The 18633-nt window shown below is 39.8% G+C and overlaps 2 protein-coding genes across 4 annotated transcripts in view; one reads left to right on the forward strand and one right to left on the reverse strand.

Moving 5' to 3' along the window:
• Positions 1-566: 566 nt before the first annotated feature.
• Positions 567-15148, forward strand: si:ch211-67f24.7 (rho guanine nucleotide exchange factor 33). 2 transcript variants are annotated; one of them, XM_059352973.1, is made up of 15 exons: positions 567-762; positions 1081-1198; positions 1666-1710; positions 2213-2377; positions 2543-2649; positions 3715-3848; positions 5896-6016; positions 7238-7376; positions 7452-7547; positions 7643-7732; positions 8483-8628; positions 8755-8856; positions 9652-10327; positions 13903-14006; positions 14123-15148. In XM_059352973.1, the coding sequence occupies exons 3-15, from the start codon at positions 1669-1671 to the stop codon at positions 14223-14225; spliced, it is 2025 nt and encodes a 674-aa protein (XP_059208956.1). In that variant the 5' UTR covers positions 567-762; positions 1081-1198; positions 1666-1668; the 3' UTR covers positions 14226-15148. The 2 variants fall into 2 exon arrangements, with proteins under 2 accessions (XP_059208956.1, XP_059208957.1); XM_059352974.1 differs by having other exon boundaries at positions 1084-1198.
• Positions 14966-18633, reverse strand: part of sos2 (son of sevenless homolog 2 (Drosophila)) — a 42092-nt gene continuing 38424 nt past the window's right edge. For both annotated transcript variants that reach the window (XM_059352956.1, XM_059352955.1), the window contains one exon: positions 14966-18215. In XM_059352956.1, coding sequence (XP_059208939.1) covers positions 17706-18215 — 510 coding nt within the window. In that variant the 3' untranslated portion in view covers positions 14966-17705. The remainder of the gene's footprint in view (positions 18216-18633) is intronic.

Below are 18633 nucleotides of genomic sequence, written 5' to 3' on the forward strand. Positions count from 1 at the left end.
GAAATAATATACATTTAACAAATTAAAACATGAGGACCAAATTAATGTGTATTATTACACTATATATTTAAGTATAATTATTCGTATATCTTATTTTTTTTCACACCTTTAGCAATATTTACATTATGTAGGCTATAGTACACACATCATGACTGCTGGAGTTTAATCAAATGATGTCTTCATCTTTTTTCGCACAATTATTCATTTAAATAGTCGGGGGAATAGCAATGTTTATGATGTAATCTCTCTAATATATTCGTTATTTAGCTTTTATTTATTTGATTATTATAATAAAATGTATTTTCTTATATTTAATCTTATTAATATTTACTCTACTTATGGCCACAGGCATAATTTAATATCTTTTTTAAAACTTATATTGCACCACGGCCATTTTTAGTGCATTTCAACAAAAACAACAACAACAACAACAACAACAACAACAACAACAACAACAACAACAGACTAAACACGAGTTGGTTTATTAACAGTAGAATAAATAATATCTCTATTATGCAGCAGTACTTCCACATGGTTCAGAGTGGAGCTGACTCGCTCAGTTCATCACAGAGCTGCTCACTGAGCGTCATGCAGGACATCTGCTGTCCGCACAGAGCAGCGCGCAGCTCCACACGACACAAACACCGCAAATGACTGAAAACAAGTTCCTCCACAGAAGAGGAAACGCAGGAAATGTTTTTTTTAATTCACTGGATATTTTTCAGATGTCTGGAGAAACAGCATTGAAGAGCTTTAACTGAGGTGAGTTATCTTTGGCTTTCCTTTAATATATTGTGCTTCAGCAGTCAGTGTTTGGCGTGTTTTTGGAGGATTATTTGATATTTGGACACCACTGACGGTATAATTATGTTTGGAAATATTCTCAGATGCTTTTTAAGCAGCTAGCATGCACATCATAGCCATGCAAATAGAAATAAAAACTGATGTCTGCATATTTTAAAATTGACAGGCTATAAAATGACCTAGAATTGTGATGTATTTGCAGTTTAAATTATGAGGCTATAGCACATTCCTGTTTTTTCCATTTTTTTTGCTGATCCGTGCCTGTCCTTCTGTTAGCAGACTTATAAGGAGGCATCTTGGCTCCTGCAGCCATTTCCCCTGCAGGGCTGAGCTCTTTGGCTGGCTTGCCACTTCCTTAGCAGAGGGGCTGCTGGCAGGGGCAACATTTGAGCAGGTACCACAAACAAACAAGAATATGGGCAAGAAAGACATTAAATCTGATTAAAAATGCTATTATAACTCCTCTAGTAGGTCTGTGTGCTTTAATGTAAAGGTAGAATGAATACATGCTAAAAATAAAACAAAAAATCACATTTGCTGTGCTTAAAACCAAAAATTCTCAAATTAAACTCTCAGTTTTGGACTGTTTCTTACAGTTTATGTGTGCATTTGGTTAAGAAAAGGTTAAAGAATCACTTTAACGAGAAAAATAACAGGTTGACCTCCCTGCTTTGTCCCTATTGTGTTAATGTCACCTGATCTATGTTAGGAGTGAATTACACAGGAGAACATGCCTTTTCTCTGCATGGTGGACTTACCGAACTCAACTTTACTCTGCACAGGTCATTCAGGTGGCTCAGTTTGTGCTCATTACTAACAGTGTGTTTGCAAACTGCCTTGTTTGTGTCTCTCTTTGTACAGGTCATGAAGCCCCAGGAGGCAGAGCTCGTCACTGAAATCTCAAAGGTATTCTGCACTTTCCCTCATCAGCCAGCTCGGTTTGTTAAAGAGACAGGTCACTTTACATTTAAAGCGCTTTAAATTATTTGGATAAATTAGCAGTAGATGGTAAATAAACTCAAAATGCAATTTAAACATTCAGCTCATGTTTTTATGTGCCTTTGCTTACAATGAGGACAGTTTATGAAGTGTAAAAGTCAATGCTGTCAAGTTGATTTGATTTTGATTTGATTTATTTGGCACAGTTTTCAAAGAAAGAAAACAACATAATAACAACAACAATAATACAATTTATATATTCCATAAACATATTGAAATAAAGTAAGACATGCCAGGAAAACCCAAAAAACCCTCATGGGGCTTGAATAGTGGGATTCCCTAATATAACATAAAAAAAAAAGAACAAGGAACATAGAATTATACAGTTGAATTTATGACAAATATTTGATTCCTCCAGAATTATACAGTTGAATTTATGACAAATATTTGATTCCTCCTGTCCCTTCAGTTACAATGCATGGTCTCGGAGCTGAAGACGGGCTTCACCAGCGCCCTGCTGGAGCTCAGTCAGATCCAACATGGAGACATGTACCTGAGGGAGGAGATGGAGGAGAACAGGAGGAGCTGCCAGAAGAAAGCTCTCCGTATGGAGGCTCTGGTCGAGTCTCTGAGGGTGAGTCTCACTTTAGTTTAACTGCTGAGAAAAAAAACTAATGTTACAGTATGTGCTGTATTCACAGAGCAATATAAAAAAACACACATTTAACTGCATCAGTAACAGATATTACAGAGCATCAAATGATGGTTCTTACATAGTTTTTTTTCCAACATTTTTCAGGAGGAACTTGGAGTGATGCGGTGTCAGATTTTGCAGCTGTACAGTAACAGACAGAGACCTGCAGGCCAGCAGGATGCAAAGAGCTCCACATCCAAACCTAGAGAAAGGTAAAACAAACAAACAAACATAAACGCAAAGATAAGAATACGTATTATACGTAAGTATTAGAACTATAAATAAGATCACACTTATTCAGGAAACTGCTGACAATGTTCCTTAAAAATTAAGGCCACATTTCTCACTGATTTTACTTAATTTACTTTACTTTGCAGAGGAAGATAAACTTGGTTGAGTTGATTATTCTATTAGACTTTATTTGTTTCTTCATCAGCCTTTCATTCACACTGAAAACGCTCCATTTTTCATGCTGAAACAACAGCCCGTGTCCATCTTGACCCCATTACAAAAAAAACCATAATTAAAGTGCAAGAATTGCTCTGAAATAAAATTAAAATATATACTGTAAACTACATCAGATATACAGAATTTTAGAAGAAGCATTTTCAAGATACCTAAACCAAAAATGACCACTCTTAAAGTCTTTATCATCACATCTAAATTATATGTTATATGTTAAAATGAGTGCAATTGTAAAAAAAATAGATTTTTCAGAATTCATAAATATATACAACAGCAATGTATATTGAGATTGACATTTTAATATCATATTTCTTATCATATTCACTTTTATTGTGTCTTCTGTTGACGTTTTTTGAATTAATATTAATTACAAGAGTAATCGTGTAACACCAGATTGCGTAAATTAAGATTTTTTCAAAGATAATTCAAATTTGAGCATATTACTAACTTTGAAAGCATAACAATTACTATTAAGCATGTTCCATTCTTTCTACGAACCCGATAAAAAGGATGCAAATACAGAAACTGAATTAATTTGGAATTTCCATATTTTATGCAGAAAACTTTATGCTATACATTTCTGCCAAAAAAGCCCCTCATAGTAGAAAGTGTAAAATGCAGAACAGAACATTAAGGTATTTTGTGAGTGTACAGGAAGTCCACATCTATAACACAATGTGTTCATATTAGTGTCATCATTTTCAGGGGCAAACAACAAGCAATTATTCATAAAAGAGCTGTTTACAACTCATCATCAACAGACATGTAGAAGCTGCAGAGAGACATGTTGCCATCTGTCCACTGTTGTGCAGCAGTGAAGCAGCAGAATCGGCGGACCAGAGACCGTGTGACTGCTCGTCTGCTCCGGCAGCCTGTCTGTCCAGAGGGAAGCTGCTCCTCCACTGCTTCCTGCAGGGCCTCAAAGCAGGACTGAGTGAAGGCACAGGTGAGCAGCTTTTATTTCCTCAAGCACTTCTTAAGTTGTTGGCCCTAAATTCCAGACTAGTGTAGTGGAATTACTACCTCTCTTGAGTGAGAAAATAAATCAAAGAGCACGCTGAAGTTCCTTTTAGTTTTCTTTATTATCAGACTAGTGGTGGACCGATATGGGTTTTTTAAGGCCGATGCCGATACAGATTATTTTGACATCAATCTTAACCGATCCCCGATATGTGCTGCCGATTTTTTGGGGCCGATTCTTTAAGCCGATATTGCCTTTTCTCCCTTCATTTACATGATAAAAATGACACGATGATAACAAATGTTACACAAGTTTCAATTTAAACAAAAAAAGAAACATTTATTAACAAAACAAACAAAACATATTAACATTTGGATAGCAAACAATGTGTATGATGTTATAGGCCTCGAGGTGGTGGCGCCTCAGACGATCCACATATTTGATGTGTTTTTCTTTTTTTCCGGTATCAGCAGCAGCTCACCAGAGAATGGCAGATGTTGCACCGAGCCTTGCCTGGTGTTGGTTTGTGAAATGGGCTAATTGACCGGCGAACACACGCACGTATCGGCCGATGTCGATACAAGTTAAAAAAAAGTAAAAAATCGGCTGGCCAATATATCGGTCGACCTCTATATCAGACATCAAATTACAGTGCCTAGGTACAGTGGAGGAAGCCCTTAGGACTTCAATCCTAAGGGCTGCTGAAAAAAAGTGTCCCGATTCCAATAATGAGTTCTCTCTCCTTTTTCTGTCTGTGTCACGGCATTTAAACAATTCTGTAACCCAGACTTGTAACTTCCCACACCTCCAATATATGGGGCACTTTTTCCGTGAACGTGCACGCTGCTAGGTCTACTTTTAACCTTAAAAGGATACAACTTATACTGTTTATATTATGCTTCCAAATGCCTCTAATATCTGACAAATCCCAGATCCTATAGTACGTTATTTCTGGTTTAAGCTGGCTGTTACATGATCAGGAGGTCATACTGGGGCTTTTTAGTAAAGCAGTAAAGCAGAGGACTTATGCAGAGGACTTATGATTAAAAGTAACATAAAATATACCACACTAGTTTGCCACTAATAATTAAATCTTCCCCCTCCATTGATACCTAAAAACCAGTGGTGGAAGAAGTATTCAGATCACTTAAACAGTCCCATAAAAGTACTGATACCACACTACAGAATTAATCCTCTACAAGTAAAAGTACAAAAGTATCAGCATCAAAATGTACAAAAGTATCAATAATAAAAGACCCATCTCCTTTCTTTTGCCTCATTATCATCATGAAAACATGTCTGATCACTCTGACTTTATTGTGCTGTTTGTGTTATGATTTTATCAAGATATTCTATGCATTTATTAATTAACTTATATGCCAATATTGTTCCTAAGTTGATCATTTCTGTATTTTATTTAATCTATTTATGAAGCACTTTAAAAAGAGTCGTTTTTAAATGTGCTTAATGAATAAACTTGACTTGATGGTAATTCAACCAACAATATTGTCATTTCAGGAAGATTTTTAACCTGTACAAAATGTTCTAACCTTCCTTTTTGAAACAATAAAATATTGTTAAAAATGTTAAAAACACAAACATGTTTCATAACGTAAGAATATCTTAAAAGGCAAAATAGCCAGAAAAAATTCCTTAAGTGATAAAAAAAATAATTCAGGACTTGTTTGAGCTACTAGCAACTTCTTCAAAAGCACCTGAGCAGAACATGTCAACCCTGTATTTCTGTCTTTAGACTGGAGATTAAAGTTGATAATACATGATGGCCCATAGATTGGAATAATTTAGTTTTCAGACACAATCCTCTGCGAATTGTGATTTCATTTGCATTGTGATATGTTTGGAAGAGATTGATTAATAAAGTTTTGAGAAGATATAAACTGTATCTGTCAAGAATAAATCACATTTTCACAATCATTTCATGGAAAGAGGTAAAAAAATATATTTTATTACAACTTTATGAGTGACCATGTTTAAATATTATGAGTGAAAAGCACTTTTTTTTTTTGCACAGATGCCCGACATCAGGTGGCGATGCAGCTTCTGCATTCTGAATGGGAGTACGTGTCGACCTTAAACCAGCTGTACGACAGATACAAGACCCCACCAGCTCACCAGATGACTGTAGAGCCATAGTAAGTGCTGAACAGTTTCTATCACCTTAAAGAAAAACAACAACACAGGCATTTTCTTGTCTTAAAAGAGAAAGTAAGTAAGTAAGTAAAGTTTATTTATATAGCACTTTTCACAGATAAAATCACAAAGTGCAGAAGATAAAAAGAAAGAAATAAGATAGGGGAACATAAGACAATTAAAACACAATGAAACATAAAACATATAAAATAATATGTACAATGCATGGTGGTCATCCAAAAGCCTGTCTAAAGAGGTAGGTCTTAAGGTGATTTTTAGAAGAGTCCACAGAAATAGCGGACCGTAGGGGGAGAAGCAAAGAGTTCCAAAGTTTGGGTGCCACATATTCAAATGATCGATCACAGATCTTGCAGCTGTACAGTAACAGACAGAGACCTCAGCAGGATGCTTTCAAACCTAGAGAAAGGAAAAAAACAGAAAGAAGAAACTTCAGAACACAAGAATGCAACGTATTAGAGCTATAAATAAGATCACAGTACAGGAGACTGCTGACAGTGTTCCTTAAAATTAAGGCCATATTGCTCACGGATTTTACTTAATTGTACCCCCGTTTACTTTGCAGAGGAAGATGAACCTGCTTGAGTTGGACTTTACTCGTTCCTTCAGCTGCTTTTAGTTCAGACTGAAAACTTTGGCTCAATTTTTCATGCTGAAACAACAGCCCCCGTCTATCTTGACCCCAAAGAACAAAACAAATACGATAATTAAAGTGCAAGAATTGCTCTGAAATAAAATAAATATATATACTGTAAATGCCATCAGATATACAGCTTTTAGCATTTCAAGGTACCTAAACAAAAAATGACCACTCTTAAAGCCTTTATCATCACATCCAAATTGTTACTATGAATGCAATTGTTAATTTTTTTTCCAGAATTAATTAATATACACAGCAGCAATGTATATTGACATTTACATTTTAATATTATATTTCTTATCAAATTAACTTTGATCGTAACTCCTGTTTACATTTTTTGAACAAATAATGACTTCAAGAGTAATTGTGATTAAAATTAAGGATTTTTCAAAAAAGCATATTACTAAGTTTTATAAGCCTAACGGTTACTATTAAGCATTTTCCATTCTTTATACCAGCCTTTACAGCTCTTTATAGTCGATAACATACATTCTACAACACAAATGCAAGAAATTAAATGATATATTCTGTTTGCAATGAACATAATCCGCCATGTGTGATCCAGTCAGACATATCTGAAGTTTGTGGAGCAGCTGCTGCAGCGACATCTGCTCTTCAGAAACACCCTGCAGGAGCGACTATCTGCCGAACACTGGAAATCTCTGGTTGGAGACATCCTGGTGCAGCTTATCGGCCAAAATGATGTAAGTTGGAGCTTTTTTTTCAATGATTTTAGTCCACTGATGGCTCTCATGATTGCTCTGCTTTGGGTCACCCAGACAGCCTTTTCAGATATGTACATCGGATACACGACCACCCTGGCCTCGTTCCTCTCACTGGAGTTCAACAGACTGAATAATTCGGAGAAAATGCAGGTATTTCATGTGACGCAGTGCCAACATTTTTCAGATGTATTGTACCTGAGAGAGCAGACATGCTGATTGGATATTTCCTGTCTGCATTTTTACAGAGCGGCCAGATGGAGAGGGAGGAAATGAAGCTGCTCTCCCTGCTGTTGGCACCTGTCTCTCGCATACACAGCTACCTGAGCCACATTCAGGTGAGTCAGCAGCCACAGTCAGGCACCGCAGGTCAACACACAACCACGTTTAAGAATGGAGGACGGCTCAAATAAAACAGCTGAAAAACATTCAGAGCAGAAAATAAAACCACAAGGGAGTTTCTTCCAGGATAGAAGAAGGCCTGAGATCATTACATGACATTGATGCATTTTAGTAGTTTTAGAAACAATTTTATGTGGTGCCACAGGCACAGGCTGGTAATTACATTGCTTTCTTGAATTTCCCTCGGGATAAATAAAATATCTATCTATCTATCTAGGGCTGGGCGATATAGACGAAAAGTCATATCCCGATATATTTAGGCTGAATATTGATATACGATATATATCCAGATATTTTTATCACAGAGTGAGAGCAAATGTTCAGTCAAAGCCAAATATGACATGTCTGAAGTTTATTTAAGTGAACATAAATACTGTATAACAGGAGGTACTTTAAAATAGGTCAATCTTTTTCAGAAATAAATATATTTATGTGAGAAAAGAATAACGAACATTACAAAATAACTAAATATGACAAACCCTAGTAAGGGCAGCATGTATATATAAAGAAAGAAAAAAAATTGAAGTATATCAATATATGCAATATGGTCTAATTCCATATCACATTTAAAAATATATCAATATATTTTTTATATCGATATATCTCCCAGCCCTACTATCTGTCTGTCTATCTTGTTTCAAAATGGACTCAATGAATTGCTTAATTCTCCTTTGCTTCTTTGCTAGAACTTGCTGCAGTGGACGGGTAAGGAGCATCCTGACTGCAGTCTCCTGTTAGGAACCGAGCGAGCGCTAAGGGGAACCTTGTCTCGCTGTCATGTGATCCTGGAGGAAGACGTCCGATGGGAGGAAGGAGAAGGATCTGGACAAAGGTCAGATGAATTTTCAGTTTAGGTTGAAGCGTCTTCTATCAGATTAGATCTCTGTGTGGATTTAATGTCCCAGTTTGTCTTTGGCTCTTTAAGATTAACATTTGTATACATTCTTTGCATGAACAGCAGCTGCTCTGAGGCGGTGGCTGGTGGATCCTCTGCAAACTGTTGCACCAGGAGCCAACAGACCCGAGAGTCCCAGCGAGAGTCCAACACTGCAGCTCAGAGGTGAGTGTCGCCCTCTGCTGGCTGCAGTCAGCACAGCAAGTTAGGAAGTACAGACAAATCACTTTTTCAGTGACATTTTTGTGTTTTAGCTCATTAATTCCAAATACTCACCTTAAAGACAGCCAGTATCCAGTCATTTTGGTGCACCTGAGATATATACTTGTGCAAGTTTCAAGGTTTAATTACTGTTGCGTGGTAATTAAAGCTAGGATTGAAACTGATGTTACATTGTAGGGATGTTTGCCAATCTAAGTAAGTATGGAGCCAAAAAATGTAAGTACATTTCTATATTCATGATGTAAAAAACAAGTATTTTATACAAAATTGGCTAAAACATGCAGAATCTCTGATGCCTTCATCAACAAATGAACCAAATCACTGATAAAAGAAGCAGTAAAATCCTTTAAGTTAACCCCCAAAATACACTCAATGCAACCCTCTTATATGTTATATTTGCAACCTTTGTTCACATTTGCAACATTTCAAATTCTTTATTGAGCATGATAGTGTTTTGGGAAAAAAAAACACATTTTATGTTGTTTTTTCTTTGTTTCTGTTGGGTTCAAACTGTTGATCCATGAAGTCAGGATTAAGAAATAATTATTAAGTCATATAGGTGAGGTTGTGCTGAAAAAAAAATCGACCAACATGGCATTTAAACATTTTTTTCAGTGGCGTATACAGGCAGGATGAAAAGTATTCATAAATTGACAAAATAGTCCAAGACTCCATAGAGTTAAAGTACCACAGGTTTTCATGGTTTAATAACCTTAAAAACCGCTGTTCTTCCCACAGAGACGAGCAGCCAGCTGCCAACCTCACTAACGGGGTGGGCGGCTGCCACGCCATGCGTCTGGAGTGCTGGTCCTGCAGCCCGGTGAGGAGGAAGGGCTGTGGAGGAGACCGGGCCCTCCTGAACCAGCCGGCCCGTGACTGCGGCCACGCCTACTGCTCCCTCCTCACTCCTGACGCTGCAGCCTGGGGGGAGAACAGCGACTCAGGCCAGGGCACGTACAGCCAGACCGGGAAAGGCACCAACGGGCTGGAGGCTCCTCACACCAGCCACAGCCTGGACGACTGCGAGACGGACCCGGACGACACCTCGGCCTTCGACTACTCCTCCGTCACCTCCTGCAGCCCTGACGGCACCCTGTGCAGGGAGATGCTGGGCAGCGGGGAGGATGAGGAGGACAGCCAGGTGCCGGTGCTGCTGAAGCCCTCGTACAGCCAGCAGCAGCAGCAGCAGCAGCAGAGGGAGGCTCCCAGAGAGAGGACTGTGTGTCTGAGGTGGCAGATCCCCAGATTAACCCCTCACCCTCCCCTGAGGAACACCGCTGGGCCGTGTGCAGAGGGGGCCACGCCGTGCCTCGTCAGCTCCTACGGGAAGAGGCTGGTCAGTGTCAGGAAGGGCTCGCCTCCTCTGCATCCAAAAAGTGCCTTCAGGCCCATCTGGGATGATCCATCCAAACAGGTATTTACATGATATATTTACAAATGGTAGATGGTAAATGGACCTGCACTTATATAGCGCTTTTCTAGTTGCTTTGCGACCACTCAAAGCGCTTTACACTACACACTGCGCTCACTCACCCTTTCACACACACATTCATGCTGGTGGCAGAGGCTACCCTAAACGGTGCCACCTGCCACCATTGGGAATTCATTCACACACCGGTGAACGCAGCATCGGGAGCAATTTGGGGTTCAGTATCTTGCTCAAGGATACTTCGACATGTAGGCTGCCATGGTCAGGGATCGAACCACCAACCCTTCGGTTGGGGGCCACCCGACTCTACCAACTGAGCCACAGCCGCCCAAAAACAAGCATTTTAGGTAACGCTTTATATTAAGGTCCTTGTAATAACCATTAATTAACAATTAATAAGGCCCTTGTAAGTCATTACAAGATGCTTATTAACATTATTGTGTGTTTATAAGCTTATGTAAGTGTTAATAATGGCATTACAAACACCCATGACCCACCCATTATGTCTTTGCCATGCCTTTATTAAACTTATTTTGTTTGCTTATTGGTATTAAAATATACTTTATTGCTCATCTATTATAAGTTAACTATAAGTTAACTATGCTTTTTGCAACTACCGGATCTAAAGCGAGAACAATGCCTTATTACCTGTTGATTAATGGTTATTAAGGACCTTATTATAAAGCGTTACCGCATTTTACAAGGACTTTCACAGTAAATTTTCAAGCTTTTCCAGGATCTTACACCTGTTTTAAGTTGCATGTTTTAGATGAGTACTTACATACTAAAAGAGTTTTATATAAAAACTCTTATATTTATTATATCTTTTATAAAAGATTTCGTTTAACCATACCAACAGTGATGGTATTACACTTTTAGGAGGAACGGTCTTCATTTCAGATAGGCTACTCATTATTTTTTACATTGAACATGTGATTATCTATAGTCTATAGATGGATATAGTCAGATTGCAAGAGAAATACAGTAAGAATTTCAAGCATTTACAAGCACTTTATCCAAAATCCAAGCACTTTTTAAAACTTGAAAATACAACATTTATTCAAATGCTTATTTTAAATTCAAGCATTTTCAATGACTTCAAGCACCCGTACGAACCCTGATACACGGGTACTGAGAAAAAATAGCAACAGTAGTTGTGTTTCCATCAACAAATTCCTATGTGCATAGGAAACGGCTTGATGAAAAACACCAAAATTCCATAAAACTTTCGAAATGTACAGAAAAGTTTTTACGCAAGTTGGTTTTTGTATTTTCGAAAAATTGTTAAACGTTAGATGGAAAAGCTTTTTCCAAATAAGTTCGGACGTAGCGAACATTTAACCCACATCAGCTGTTTCCGCTCTGCCGAAAACCCAAAAAGAAGAAGAAGTTGTTTCCAGTGTCTGCGTCTTCAATCTATTTTCTCTCGTTGTTGGCCAAAGTTGTCCAATTATCAACCTCTTTTTTTGTTGTTGTTGTTTTTCTCGTGCAATCTCTTCTTCTTCTACGGTTTACTGACAGCTTAGCAGCCTACAGCAACATATTACCCCGCCATCTTCTGACCAAAGTCCATTTATGCAGCTTTTTTTATTAGCTTTAAACCAGTTAATAGAAACTTCCCGAATTCACATTTTCTTTAATGCGACATTCCAAAATTTCACTTCAAAATCAGTTTGACATGGCTAGTAAGTTTTCAAGCAAAAAATTTAATTTGGCATTGAATAATGAAACATTGGCACTAAAAATATAATCTTTTTTTCCCCTCATGTCCCTCTTTAGTCCTGCTAGTTAGTTAATTCTTGTCTAATTTGTGGTCAGTTAAACAAGTAAAACCAACAACACAGCAGTTAATGCGTTATAATGGCTTTCATCTTATGGAAGTTCACCCTAAGGAGGATTTGATAAGATGACTGACGTCCAGAGCAGCTCACGAAACTCAGATCAAACTGTCAAACTATGCAGTGCTGATCCAATATGAATCAAGAATGTGTAACTCCTATTTCAGCAGACATTCTAGTATTCTGTTTATCCATCACTTTGTGACCAGGCCGCCATATCTTTCCTGCTTGAAAATGTACCAAGCACTGTCCCAGTTACAGGACAACATGGTGCATTGTGTGAACGGTACAGCGGTCTGATGACTTTGAAAATAGTGCAGTGTAGTGAACTAGGCAATAGTGGTGACCAGGGCCGGCTCTACACTGGGGCAAGAGGGAGCAGAGCCCCCTGAAATAAATGTCTTGCCCCCTCAAATCAAAATTTGATTATTATTTTTAATATACTCACAAAATTAATATACATTACAATCTGACAAAATTATCTGCAGTAGCGGAAAAATCCCCTGAAAAAGGGACACACGATAGTTGAAATCTGGATGAAGGATGTTTTATTTTATTAATTTATTTTATTTTTATTTTTCAGTTCCCCTCCCCTGAGGGATTGCCACCTTATTGTGGTCGGGGGTTTGCGTGCCTCAGTGACCTTTAGAGCTAAACCAGCAGGAGCTTAGGCTGAACAGAAGATACAAAAGTGGCGTCGCGTCTTCACTTTTTTTATTCCTCGTTTAGACGAGCATTTTCGGGAGGAAGTCTGCGTGCATACGGTGACGCAAAAGTGTGTGAAATTCGATTGTATGCAGCCAGGCGGCATCACTTAAAGAGATAAGAGCATCTTTGGGCATGCAGAAGTTTTCACGCCACACATTTTCATCAGTTACTCCTTCCACAAAGTTATCCACCATCCACTAGATCTCCCAGGTCTCGTTCACAGCCGTCTGGCTTGCCTCCGACGAATTGCTGCATCCAAAATGTGATAGAGGTAATTCCAGATCCTTCTCTGTTCACTAATACTATCTGTACAGATCCTGTACATTTGGTGGAAAGACTCCTGTAAGTTTATTAGAGCTGCCAGAGCAGCATGAAGGTCCGACGCATGGAAATAATCCCACGTTTGTTTATTTTCCTGTACTGGAGCATGTATGTGACGTAAACACATACGTGACGTGAGCAGATCAGATCAGAGTTTTGCGTCTTGTCAGTGTAGACGGACACGCTACGGCGGAGCGTATTTAACTTTTCCACTTTGGAAGGTGGTTTCAGATTTTTGCGTCTTTAAGCCCCAAAAACGCCGTCACTGTCTAAAGGAAAGGCACTTCCGATAAAATATTTTGTCGTTTTACCCGCGAGCGTCCTCGTGTAAACGGGGCCTTAGTCTTCAGGTGGGACACCTGGACAGGTCTGAATCTAGAGGCCTGACAAAGTGCAATCCACTTCTCCAGGTTGGGGTTGGACACATAGAACAATGAAGAAAGCATCGTTACTATAAGCAAAGACAAAAAAGTGCTGGAGCATGATGTGTACACATGATGCCCCCTTCACAGTCCTGACTGCCCCCTCATATATGCTGCCTGGAACCGGCCCTGGTGGTGACTAATGCTCATGTGAAAAAATAATTAGAATATTTCTTCATGAACTGATTCCATATCTTGACTACTCTCTGCAGCCCTGTCTCCTTGTCACCACTCTAACCTCCTGTCTGTATATCTACATCACTTCATGCAGCAGGCGGATTCAGCTCCAGAGAAAGACAACAGACAAGGCTTCATACCGATTCAAGCCCAGAGGCAAAGCTTTCAGAATTTCAACCCGAGCAGAGAAAATCTGAGGTAAGTCTCTTCATCAGTGCTGACATTTAAACTACTCTAATCACAGGATAGTGACACAGAACGTCAGAGCTGACAATATGATTTTTTTTACCTGTTGCATCTCTTCATGTCTTCAGACCAGGCCTGCCTCAGCAGAGAGGGAACCACGCAGCAGCCATGAGCGGTGGAGGATTGTGGGACGACAGTGAGGACAGCGAGGGACCCTGCAGCACAGTTTGACCCCCCAGAGAGAGAAGAGGACTAAAGAAAACTGTTGCTCACAAAACTTTAAAGTTTCAACCAAACGTGAGCCCAGTTGTGATTTCTCTGATGGATAAAGTTTCCCCAAAAAGGCCGTGACAGCAACAGGAATGCATGAGTGACAAATCAGTGACCCGGAAATAATTTGTTTGTTCTGTTAAAGATGAACCGTTGGCTGTTGACATTTTTACTTGTGGGATTAAAATAAGAGAGCGACATATACAGTACTGTGTCTTAGGCAGGTATGAAAAAAAGCTGTAAAATAAGAATGCTTTAAAAAACAGAAATGTTAATAGTTAATTTGTATCAATTAACAAAATGCAAAGTGAGTGAAGAAGAAAAATCTAAATTAAATCTATATTTGGTGTGACCACCCTTTGCCTTCAAACCAGCATCAATTCTTCTAGGCATTTTTTCACACCTGCAAAAAAGCACAGTACTGTATATCTGAGAAAATCTTTATAATCTTTTTAAACACAGGTTGCATTAAATACTGAAGCATTTCCTAGCAGATTCACATCTGAAAACCCCCACGTAAAAGAAATATTCCAGACTATATTGTTTCTAAACTGGATGTGAGATGGTAACATGTGAAGGCATCAATGTCCAGCTAAAGAAAAGGTACCAAGTCATAATAAATACATTTAATTTATAATTTCTCAATCATTTCTACTTACCCAGCTGCCCAAAGTAAAAGAAAAAACGAGAGAAATGAGTAGTTCAGTACAAAATAAGACTGGGTGATTTATTAATCTCATCAAGACCATTAATACAAAGCAGTTAAAAGGCCACATACCATCAAATAAACCGACTGCTGGATCAAGCTGTTACAGTGCCTCCAGAGGAAAACCAATCTGTTATTCTGTCGGGGCTGGGGTTAAAAAAAAAAAAAAAAACGAAAACTCAACAAAACAAACAAACATGGAAAACAAAAATTTGGCAAACATAACCCCACCAATACTGGCTTGGGAAACTCGGGGAAGTGGACAGAACATGAGCGACGACAGTGAAGTGATTTGACTTCAGCTGTCGCTTAAAAATCCTCCAAAACTCCGCTTTTATCTCTAGTTTGATCAGACGTTTAATCATCCGTCATCATGTGCACAAAACACAGCAAGAGGAGGAGGATGAGGAGAGAAAAGGGCACGAGTGATTTTTTTTTTTTTGCTGAAATCCAGCTCGTGGTGGTCAGACATCCTCAGGTGTTTGTGTCTTTTATACACATCATGGGGATAAAAGTGAGGCGGTAGACTCGTGTTTTTCTGCCCTGATCCATGTAGAAAGTGAGTTTGAACAGTTGCATAGGACCATTGCATTTACAAACATGACCTATAACAACTGTGGCTCTTCAACAGTACAGCCTAAAGTGCACAAAGTGTGTTTCTCAGAAAACAAAAAAAAAGTCCAATTCTTCACTATGCTCAAATACTCGCAACTGAATATAGGTCCGTGTATATTCAACTGCAACTTTAATACAATTCCAACCTCTGTTTAATGAGTGTTAGCATTAAAAAATCTTTGAAAAGGAGAAAAAGGCAATTAGTAGGATGTACAAAGTGAAGCACACGTCTAGGTAAGTGCTTGGCATATTGAACTGTATTTTTTTTTTTCATTGCTTTAAAACAGCTAAGGGGCAGGGAAGAAAAAATGGCTTTCCTCAGTTAATACTCCCAGTGTTTCAACTGGAGATTGTCTGTAAGTAAGTTAGTGACAGTGACCTGTTTTTTTCTTATTTTGTTTTTGTTTTTTTAGTTTTTTTTATCCGACTGTAGCAGCATTGGATTATTAGGCAATATTTGACTGAACAGATGCGGATGAGGGTACAATACAACAGGGGAAAAAAAACTTGTCACTTTATACAAATTATTTAGTTAGTGTATACATGTTATATATACACAGTATCCACAAACATGTACAATTTCATAGTGTATAGCTTTGTTCTAAACATTACATAGGCAACTTTATTTTTTAGCATTTTAGACACCATTTGCTTATTTCTGTAAAGTAGAAAACAAAATAAAAGGCACATCTGAGCATGATGCATGGATTATTTCAGTCTTTCCAAAGTGAAACAAAAATGTTTTCAAGCAGAAAAAAGGAAAAAGAGACAGAAAGAAGAAGAAGAAGAAGAAGAAGAAGAAGAAGAAGTTGGGTTAAAAAGTTCCTCTTTTTCATGGGTTTTTAGGTATTTTGAGCAGCCACTGGGGGGAGCTGACCCAGCTCTGGTGGGAGGTTGCGTGCTTGCAGTGCTGAGTTTTAATACCAATGAAGAAGAGTTAGTCATGGGAGAGGGGAGGGGGGGGGGGCTTTAGGAGAGGAGCACAGTGTCAAGACAGCAGCGCACGTCTATAAGGGGATCGGTTAAGACATCAGCTTTCGAAGAGATGGAGAGAAAAACTTGTGTCTCTTCTATTTTCCTCGTCTTCGTCCTGGATCGGTGCTGTTTGATATCGTGGCGGACCTCCCTCTGTCGCACGCCGCTGAGGGATATTCTCGATCGAAACCTGCTGACTTTGCCCAAACTCGATGTGCAAATGGAGTGTTCTCGGCTCTCGCTGTCCCGTCCGGGCCGAGAGGACTGGAGCCTGGGGTCAGAGGTCACCGCTGTTGGATTTCTTTTTTAAAGGCAACGTTTTGTGGCTGCGGAGAGGCCTGTCTTCAGATAAAAAAACAGTCAGACAGTTTGACTCTTTACGTTTTTACAGTCACAGTGTACAGTTGAGATACAAGGTGGGGGATTCAGTGTCGCCTCCTTTATGAGTTTCTTTTAATGTCACATTTGTTTAAAAAAAAAAAAAAAAAAGAAAGAAAATCCCTTATCCCCCTGCATAAAATAAGACTTTGGCAACTGTTTGTTTATCAATTCGTAGGAAAAACAAGTCAATGGAAATGTCTGCTGCTCACAGTCGCTGTGAAAGAGCTACGTCTCAGTGGATCGTTGAGGAGGAGAGAGGTTTTAAAAATCTGTGAGCTGCAGCAGGACTCCAGATGATGTCAATGCCCAAAGAAACAAAGCATGACATTTGAGGCTACAAAGTCCAAGGCCCCCCACATTCCCCCCACCCCGACAGAGGAGTGGGACGTGGGGTTAAGTGTAAGTTTGAGGGGTGAGAACTTTTATCAGGAGCAGACGGTCCCGCTCCGTACAGAACAAACCGACACAAACACTCGACTCCTTGTTGTTTATTAGCTGGCACACCGGTGAGGGTTTCTCATTGGCACAGAGGGTTTATGATGAAGGCGGAGCTACTGATCCCCTGAGAGGCACAGCGGGGGGGGGTTGTGATTGGTCGATGCAGAGGGCGGGTGGGTGGAGTTAAGAGTGGTGTGTGGAGCAGTGTTATTCTTTCTGATCAGTAGCTTTGAGTCCACTGTGTCGTAGTTTGCAGGAGACAGTTTGAAGTTTGCATTCAAGATCACCTCTAGGTGTTTAAAAAAAACAAACAAAAACACGCAGACTCACTGGCTGCTGTCGGTGTTCTCCACCAATGAGAGGCCTTGTAGCGGCGGCTGCAGCAGCAGCTCCCTTTTGTATGTCTTTGGTGGGAGTTTGGGGAGTTGTGGGCTGGAGTTGTGGCGCGGGGGGACAGGTGGAGCCGTGATGGAGACAGGAAGAGGGTAGAGGCTGTTCTGGCTGGCGCTGAGCGGGCAGCTCCGCCTGGGGATGCGCGGAGACGGCGTGCTGGGCGGGGTGTTGGGGGAGCTGGGGGAGCTGCCGAAGTCCCAGTGGTATCGGCCCACGGGGGAAGGCTGCATGTTGACGGGGTAGTTGATGAAGATCTCAGGGGGCCGCTGGGGCACCGGGGGAGGCGTGTCGGGCAGAGGGTCGCGGGGTGGCGGAGGAGGAGGGCTGGGCAGGGGGCCATCCATCGGGGGGCCGTTGTAGAGCAGCGGTCGAGGCTGGTTCCTGGGCAGAGGAGGGGGCAGCCGCGGAGGGATGGCTGGCGGGCTGTCGGACCTGGAGCTCAGCTGGGACACAGAGACACACGGAGATCAGAAATGTGTCAAAACAAGATACATGTGATACTGAACACTGCATCACAGGATGGGGATGGACAATAATCACATTTTTTAAAATCAAAATCACAGCATTACATTACATTACATGTCATTTAGCAATATAGCATGAACTAGTCCAAATCACAGGAGGCGCAAAAATTGTCAAAGGCCAAATAAACAAAAATTGTTTGCATGATTGTAGCTTTGCTGCAAAATATTGCAAATTTTAATAAATGACCAACGTTACACTAACAAGGGCATTTTACACAGGACTAAGACCAAAAACATTGCTGGATTGACAAATCCATGTTTCACTGTATGGGCGAGGTCTGAGTCAAAAATATAGTCTTTAATAGTAAGTCAGTTGTGTAATTTATGAGCATAGGCG

This window comes from Centropristis striata, chromosome 16 (assembly GCF_030273125.1).
Source record: "Centropristis striata isolate RG_2023a ecotype Rhode Island chromosome 16, C.striata_1.0, whole genome shotgun sequence".
NCBI lineage: Eukaryota > Metazoa > Chordata > Actinopteri > Perciformes > Serranidae > Centropristis > Centropristis striata.

Coding starts and splice junctions, on each gene's coding strand:
- si:ch211-67f24.7 (XM_059352973.1), top strand. CDS start 1,669: ATGAAGCCCCAGGAGGCAGAGCTCGTCACTGAAATCTCAAAG. Junction 7,548..7,642: donor ATAATTCGGAGAAAATGCAG/GTATTTCATGTG, acceptor GCATTTTTACAG/AGCGGCCAGATGGAGAGGGA. Junction 10,328..13,902: donor GGGATGATCCATCCAAACAG/GTATTTACATGA, acceptor CACTTCATGCAG/CAGGCGGATTCAGCTCCAGA.